Source organism: Petaurus breviceps, unplaced genomic scaffold (genome assembly GCF_028583685.1).
Source record: "Petaurus breviceps papuanus isolate PSGF00001 unplaced genomic scaffold, PetGlider_PUasm1.0 176, whole genome shotgun sequence".
In the NCBI taxonomy this organism is placed as follows: Eukaryota; Metazoa; Chordata; class Mammalia; order Diprotodontia; family Petauridae; genus Petaurus; species Petaurus breviceps.
Genome location: NW_027185771.1, coordinates 18,544,330 through 18,552,916, shown reverse-complemented (window position 1 = coordinate 18,552,916; position 8,587 = coordinate 18,544,330). Strand labels below are relative to the sequence as shown.

At 39.9% G+C, this 8,587-nt stretch overlaps 1 protein-coding gene across 1 annotated transcript in view; it reads right to left on the bottom strand.

Moving 5' to 3' along the window:
- Nucleotides 1–8,587, bottom strand: part of TK2 (thymidine kinase 2) — a 42,519-nt gene that overhangs the window by 9,531 nt on the left and 24,401 nt on the right. The window contains 2 exon segments of the mRNA XM_069085830.1: nt 231–319; nt 5,193–5,315. Coding sequence (XP_068941931.1) covers nt 231–319; nt 5,193–5,315 — 212 coding nt within the window.

Sequence of the window (8,587 nt, the reverse complement as noted above, 5' to 3'; positions counted from 1 at the left end):
CATCCCGACTCTGGGGCCGGTGCTCTTACTCACTGAGCCACCTGGCCGCCCTGTTTGCCTTTCATTATATCCCCAGCACTTAATACAGTACCTGGAATCCAGGAGGTGATTAATAAATGCTAGCAGACTGACTTCCAGCCACCACCTTCCTCCAAGAGTTGCAGGGTGGGAAAAGGCATCTCAAAGCAATAAAGATCTAATTTAGGCTAGCCAAAGAACACACCTCTTACCTATTAAATCAACTGAAACATCGATGTTCTTCACAATCCAGTCAAACCATTCGGTTAAGACCACATAATCCACGTCAGGCATCTTGCCACTGAAACAAGAGAAGTTTCATCACTGCTCTCCCCCTCCTCCACACCACAAGGTATCCCACAAAACCCCAAGTATTGAAAACTATTGTGACGTGCCAGTCTACTGCCCAGCTCTTTGCCTCTGAATTAGCTGACCCTCATGCTGGGAATGTGCTCTAGACTCCGACTTCCTCTAGTGATCCCTTGTCTCCTTCAAAACTCAACTCAAACATCACTGCCTACACGAGGACTTCCCCAAACCCCCTCCCAGCTAGTCCCATTCTATCACCATAGGAACTTTGGAAGGGACACCCATGTAAACAGGGCCAGAGAAAGCAACCTTTCACAAGGTCAATTATCAAATCTATGATGATTCCCAAATCTATACATCCAGACCTGGTCTCCTTCCTGAACTATAGACTTGTTCCACCAAATAACTACTTTTGGACATCTCCAAATAGATGTCCTGTAAGCATCACAAACTCAATATGACCAAAACAGAGCTCATATCTTTCCTTCCAAATCATTCAAGCTTGAAGTCCTGGCTTTATCCTCAGTACCTCACTCCCATCCACCCCACATGATTGATCTGTCGCCAGGTTTTGTCATTTCTATCCCCACAATATCTTTTGTGTATATCCCCTCCTCTCTGCTCACACAGCTGGACCCTGGTCCACAGCCTTATCACTTCTCTCTTGACTACTGCAGTCGTCTCATAACTGGTCTCTGCCTCAAGGGTCTCCCCACTCAATTCCATTCTTTTCACAGTTAGCAAAAGTGAGGCTTCCTAAAGTTTTGGTCTAACTACGTATGGTCATTCCCCTGCTTAAGGAGCCTGGGTGGCTCACTATGATCCCTTGAATCAATTATAAATAAAAAAAAAATAAAGTCCCTTGTTTGGTATTTAAGGCTCTTTACAACCTGGTCCCTTTCCACCTTCATAGTCTTATACTTTTTCCCCTCCATGAACTATACCATTCAATGACCCTAGCCTAATTGATGTCCTTATACACAACACTCCATCTCCCATCTTTGTGCCTTTGCACTGGATGGCCCCATGCCTGGAATGCTATGCCTCCTCACTTCCACCCAGGCCCTGCAGCTGCTAGTACAGGGGTGGGAAATCTGTGACCTCAAGGCCACATGTCTCCAGGTCCTCAAGTGGAGCCCTTTGACTGAATGCAAATTTCACAGAACAAAGGGCCTCACCTGAGGGCCACATGTGGCCACCCCTGTAGCTCGTGCCTTCCCCTCGAGATCACCCCCATCTGCTCTATACATGTAAACACACCCCGGTAGATACCTGCTCTATCCCCATTTAAATGGCAGCTCTCCAAAAGCAGGGACAGCTTTTGCCTTTCTTGGTGTCCCCAGGGTTGGCACAGGGCTTGGCACACAGTCAATGCCTAATAACTGCCTGATGACTGGCAGAATGTTAGAAAATAGATGTCAAAACTAAAAGGGACCTCAGAAAACAAACGTGGGAACAGGAAGGAATCACAGAGGACAGAATGTTAGGACACACAGTAAAACAGACAAGCCTTTTCAACAAAAGCTGTTGAAACACAGAATCATAGAATGTCGGAGCTAGTGAGAACCTTGGAGGTTATGTAACCTATCCCCCCCTTCATTTTACAGAAAGGAAAATGAGGCCCAGGAGGAGAGTGACTTCCCCACGGTTGCAGAGCTTTGAAATGGTACGTTCAGATCTCCTGGCTCCTAGAAATCAAAGGTCAGCCCTATGGTGATTAGCAGCAAGTCAGCACTTGGCATCTTAAAAGAGTTTTCCTAATCATTTTATCTCAGAATGCTTTTCCCCAAAGCAAGGACAGGAATGGAGGCGAAACACAAAAATCACTGGTGTACCACGTATGCCATCTTGTGGTTACTGACAAGTCATTGTTTTCCTATAACAGATGACCAAAAAAAAAAGAATCTAGTCACCAGAAGAAGGTTTAAATCAAACTAAATTGATGTCACATTAGTTTTCCCTTAAGACTTCACTCTCCCCCACCAAGAAAAAAAAAACTGAGGAGATATAAACCCCCTCCGAACTAGAGTAACTGTTTTTTTAAGATCTTATTTTCTTAGGCCTTTGGTCTTTCTACAGCCAAAACTGCATCAAAAAAGATTTAGCAAAAGAACTGAACATCTGAGCCAACACTTCCAATATTATTATGTTCCTATTAGACATTGATTAGCCACCAGTTTCTGCCATTCAACAGATATTCATTAAGCATATATTCTGCAGAGCACAGGAATATAAAAATGATGCACAACACAGTCCCTACTCTCAAGCAGTTCATAACGTACTAAGGGGGATCTGGATGTACTCAAGTACAAGACAAGGTGGAATATGAAAGGGACAAAGGAGAAATCCCGACAAAGGGCTCTGGGAAAATCTAATCAGGGAGGAATCCAAGAAGGCTTCATGGAGGAGGTGGTACCTAAGTTGGGCCTCAGTATCCTATGATACAGAGGGTGTCTGACAGATTACCTAGTCATAGGAACAAAGATTTGGGATCACAGATTTATAGCTAGAAAGGACCTTAATCCAACTTCTTTATTTTACAGATGAGGAAACTGAGACCTAAATAAAGTTATTTGCTCAAGGTCACACAGACAAGAGAGTGGCAAAGAATCTTAGAGATTATCTAATCCAATCCCCCCATTTTGCAAATAAGTAAACTGAAGTCCAGAGAGGAGGAACTGACTCGCCCCTGGTCACACAGCTCCTACATTGCACAGCTGATATTAAAACTCAGGTCCTCTGGATCTCCAAATCCAACTCTCTTTTCATTGAGTGGCATCCATAACCAGTCTTGGGATAACACCAAGGTCTTCAATAAATTTAATTCCCTCTTTCAAATCGTGCTGTCATTTAATAATCAGCCTCATCAAAAAGAAAAAACAAAACCAATTTTTTTATAAATAACACGTGTGGATTATTGTCCACATTCCACACTGTCTTAGACTAGAAATCCTAACCACTATGAAATTCTGGGGCATCATCTCAGAGGAGTAAATACAAGGTCCCTAAAATCAGAAGGAAAAAAAGTAACTTCAATATTTTTGTTATTGTGTAGCTGTTTTCAAGTCATGTCCAACTCTTAGTAAACCTGTTGGGAGTTTTCTTGGCAGACGCTGGAGTGGTTTGCCATTTCCTTCTCCAGTTCTTTTTACAGATAAATGAACTGAGGCAAACAGATCCTTGCTCAGGGTTATACAGCTAGTAAGCATCTGAGGAAAGATTTGAATTCAGGAAAATGATGAATCTTACTGACTCCAGGCCCATTAGCGCCACCTAGCTGCTCAACCTGCTACAACTCAAAAAATTGTATCAGATAAGGTAAAAATTTTGAAATGTACCAGCCACTCAAAAATACTAAAGCTTCAAGAAAATGATGACTTATCTTTAGTTACAAGATTATTTTTAGTTATCTGTGAATGGTGAACATGGAAAGCCTGAATAAAAGGAATGAATCGATACTGCAGCCAATATGTTCAGCCTCCCAATCCAGCAAAACTCAGACCAGAACTACAGGGGAACAGCAAAGTGCATTAGCTGACATCTTTTCTCTTCTCTTTCCCACATCCTGGAAAAGAACAGGACTGTCAAAATAAAGAGAGCAGAAGACGTGTTGATGAGAAACAAGCCAATGGCTGGGAAGAAAAGTGAACTGAGAGTTAGAAGATAGGGGTTCTTATCCTGACTTGGACACCATGAAGTTGGTGAACTTGGGGAGTCACTTTCCCACGATGGGTCTCAGCCTTCTCCTCTATGAAATGAAATGATGAGATAATCTACTGACTAGGGTCCCTGTACATGATCTAATCCAAGGGTTCTTAACCTGAGGTCTATGGATAAGGCATCTGGGGATAAAGTTCATGGAGTCCAGGAAACTGTATGGGTGAAACAAATCACATTTATTTTCACTAACCTTTATTAAAATTCAGCAGGTCATTCAGTTTTTTAAAAATGTGATTCTGATGAGTACACGGGCTTTGTCAGACTGCCAATTTTGTTCTGTGACACAAAAAGAGGTGAAGAACCTCTGATCTTTTATAGGGGGAAAGAGATGCCCAGGCTGGATGTTGACTAAGCCAAGATCACTGAGGCCTCATAAGTGGGAAAATCTGGGATCTGAACATGGGTCTTATGATTTCATAGCCAATGGTCATTGCAATATACTATGCTGTGACTGGGGCTAAAACACTAGGCCATTAATGTTAAGTCATGTCTTGCCCCAGTTTCAGGGATATATACCAGAATTAAAGGGGTTCCACCAGACTTTCCAAACCAAATTAACTTTGGGTTGGAAAGAACATTAGAGGGGGCAGCCAGGTAGCACAGCGAGTAAGAGCACCGGCTCCCGTGTCAGGATGACCTGGGGATCAAATCCGGGCTCAGATACTTAGCACCCACCCAGAAATAACTGGCTGTGTAACCTTGAGCAAGTTACTTAACCCCGATTGCTTAAAAAAAAAAAAAAAGAAAGAAAGAATATTAGAGATCACCCTTAATTCTACATTTGAGGAAACTGAAGGTCAGAGTGGGGAGGCGGTTTTCCCATGATGACAGAGTGAGAAAGTACAGAAGAGGGGTTGGAAAATAGCACTTCTGACTTAGTGCTTGGCTTGACCAAGGTCTCACAGGTAAAAGAATAGTCCAACTAATATCTGAACCCAGGACCTCTGATAAAAAAAAAAAAAACCCAGTTCTCTTTCCCCTATATCTAAGACAGATAGTTGTTTTGGATGAAAATCAGAGTCAGCACCACATATACCACCATAAGCACTCAATAAATATGGTGAATGAAAGGAGGGGCAGAAAAACCAGTTGAACAAAAACTGCTCAATGATTATTTTTAAAAATCAATAAGCCAAGAACTATACCTTTTATACAAGTTTTCTACAAAAATATATTTAGCACTGTGAATTGACCTCTCCATCATTCGCACTGGTAAAATCTAAGGAAAAAGAAGAAGTAGTTTATTAGTTAAGAACTCAATGTGGACAAATACTATGAAACACACAGAAACCAATTCTCTTCATTCTCTAGGCTACACATCCCACTGTTTCAATTGAAAGTTAAGGTAAACTGAGAAACAATAGTACAAGCATGATCAATTTATTAGTTAGGCTAAAAGTAACCAATAAGTTGTGTCTATGGCCTCTCAACCACCAAACACCCCAAGATAGAGTTTACTAGCCTTCATATAATTTTGAGTAGAGTTGGGTAGGTGGGGAAGACAATGTGATTGGTTATAGGGTAGACAGCATCATAGGGGTGGTGACATGATTGGTTACATCAAGGAAAGTTGGCTAGCATACACATGGGGCTAGTAACCACCCCTCTCCAAAAATTAAGAAATGTTAATTGTTTTATGGGACCCATATGACTCTTATAATTTGTGCTAGAAAATCAAAACTTTCTCCTTGGAAGAGATAAAAATTCCCCTAATTGCACAAGGGCAGACAACATATTTTGGGAGGATGGTACCAAGTTAACTTGTAACTTTAAACTAACGCAGAGGGAAAGTAGAATTCCTGAACTCAAATCAAGGACATAGAAAGGTGGCTTCAGGCAGATGCAGACTCAATTACAAAATTAATACATCATAAAATCAATTACACTGTACAATTAATACAGTAGAAATCAATACAGTAGAAATCAATACAGTAGAAGCTTGAGGTATTAATTTTGATCTTTTCACCACTCTGACGATGACCCTCATTGTCTCCACCCTGTTGGCCCTGGTGTTTAAATCAACACCAGATTTCGCCGGGATGGTGGTTAATGAAGTAGCATGTTTACCAAGGATTTCCATTTTCATCATTGAAGGAGTTGATTTCAGTGGAAACTACCACTGGTAGAGAGCAGTGTGGCAGAAAATGGAGCCCAGAACACTGTCAGTGAGGCAAAGATACTGGAATCATTCACCTTTTCCCTCTCCAGCTCATTTTACAGATGAGAAACTAAGTCAAAAAGGGTTAAGTAGCTTGAGTGGCAACACAGAGCTAGTAATAGTAAGTATTTGAGGTCAAATTTGAACTCCGGGAGGCAAATCTTTCTGACTCCAGACCCAGCGCTCTGTGAATTATGGCGCCATCTAGTAGGCAGGTATGGAAGAAGTCAGAGAAGACTTGAAATGAGAGGACATGACCTTGTTCTTTACTACCTCCATGACCATAGATGAATTTTTCTTTTCCCTCTAGGCCTTGGTTAAATGAAGGGGACAGGTACTAGATAACTTCTAAAATCCTATGACTGTGGATTTTTTTTATCTTATTGTATTTATTGGATAAATACAAAGCTATAGCCTCATTTAAAAGATAAAACATTTAAAATTGCATGCATATATCTAACCTCTGTAATGCAGTAACAAATTAGTTTAAAATCACCTTTAGGCACTTTTTAAAAAGTGAAATTCTGGAATTTTAGGATTGTGTGTACTATTTTCATACACCTAAATTACAAGTGAAATGTGTTTACATATAGAAAAAAATTATCATGGAAATATTCAATTCTAAAGATACCGAGGTATTTTTCCATTTCTTCCTTTCCCTAAAAGTCCTAAAAAATTTATTTCATACGTTAGATTAATACTTATAGTACTGTGAATGAGGGGAGAAAGGGACAAAAAATTTATATACTTTAAACTGTGACCCTCCTTCTCTCTACCTCTATGTCCCCTACCAGAAAGGCTATCAAGATTTCCTCAAACGTAGAAACAGGTTTACTGAAGCTAGTTTACAGAGTTTAGGATTTGGAATCAGAAAGACCCGAGTTTAAATCCTGTCTCAGAAACTTACCAGTTGTATGACCTGGAAAAATCACTTAACTTTTCTGTGCCTTGGTTTTTTAATCTATAAAAAGGGTATAATGATAACACCTACCTCTTAGGGTGTTGTTAGGATCCAAATAACATACATAAAATGCCTGGCAAACTTTGCATTACATAAATGCTGGCTATCATTATATATTATTATATTATAATTTCTGTTGAACCAAGCTATTATTCTATGTTATTAGTTACATTATACAAAATAATATATTACATTACATATCATTATAAATAATAACATTCCAGTGCATATCTATAACAAGATGTCACTGGAAATTAGGGGACAATGGTAGGGAATCACCTACTTTGATTCTCAACCAAAATTTTGGTTTTTCATTGGACCTGGGATTTCATGAGTGATGAGCACCCCCAGGAAAGAAAAGTCCACCAATGCAGTGTCCTACAGCTGCTCAGCACCTTATGTCTGAGTGGCTGCCTAGGACATTAAGAGGTCAAATAATTTGCCCAGTATGTGTCACAATGGCAAATGAACCCATGACTTCCCAATTCTGAAGCCAGTTCTCTCACTGCACTATACCACTCTTCCCCAACCTGTTAACTTTAAGAAATGTAACTTGGGAAAAGTGAAATTCAGACTTGCAAAAAAAAAAATTAAAGTATTTGTTTTCTAAGGACACATATATAAGCCTGTACCTTACTCTAATTATTAATTATTATAGATGTGCAGTTATGAAACCAAGGGAAAAAACATTCACATTCATTAGTCAACATATATAATGTTGTTGGAAGGGATCAAAGGACAGAGAAAGTCAAAGCTTAAGGGAACTCAGAAGACAGAATGCCAGAGCTGGGAAGGTCCTTAGAACAGAAAACATCAGAGCTGAGTAGTACCTAAGAACACACAGCTGGAGTGGCTCTAAACTAACACAGAAAGCTGGAGGTAAAAGGAAATCACCTCCTCCACTCTCACTTTTTCAGATGATGAAACTGAGGTCCAGAAAAGGAAAGCATCTAGCTTAATATATAGTTTAATAGGGCCTGTACTAGAACTAAGGTCATCCTCCCAGCCTAACAGACAGATTTTTTTCCACTATACTATGGTGTACCTCAAACTAACTATAGGTAAGAATTTCTTCCTACTAAAGAAGAAATTCCTTCCTAAAAAAGAAAAAAGAAAAGTTCCCTAAAATCTTATTCTTAAAAGAGTTCTACAAAAAAATGAAAGAAAAAAAGAAGGAAAGAAGGAGAGAGAAGAAAAGAAGGAAAGAAAGAAGGAAGAAGGAAAGAAAGGAAGAAGGGAAGGAAGGAAGGAAGGAAGGAAGGAAGGAAGGAAGGAAGGAAGGAAGGAAGGAAGGAAGGGAGGGAGGGAGGGAGGGAGGAAGGAAGGGAGGAAGAAAGAAAAAAGAGAAAAAGAAAGAAAAAGAAAGAAAGAAAGAGAAAGAAAGAAAGAAAGAAAGAAAGAAAGAAAGAAAGAAAGAAAGA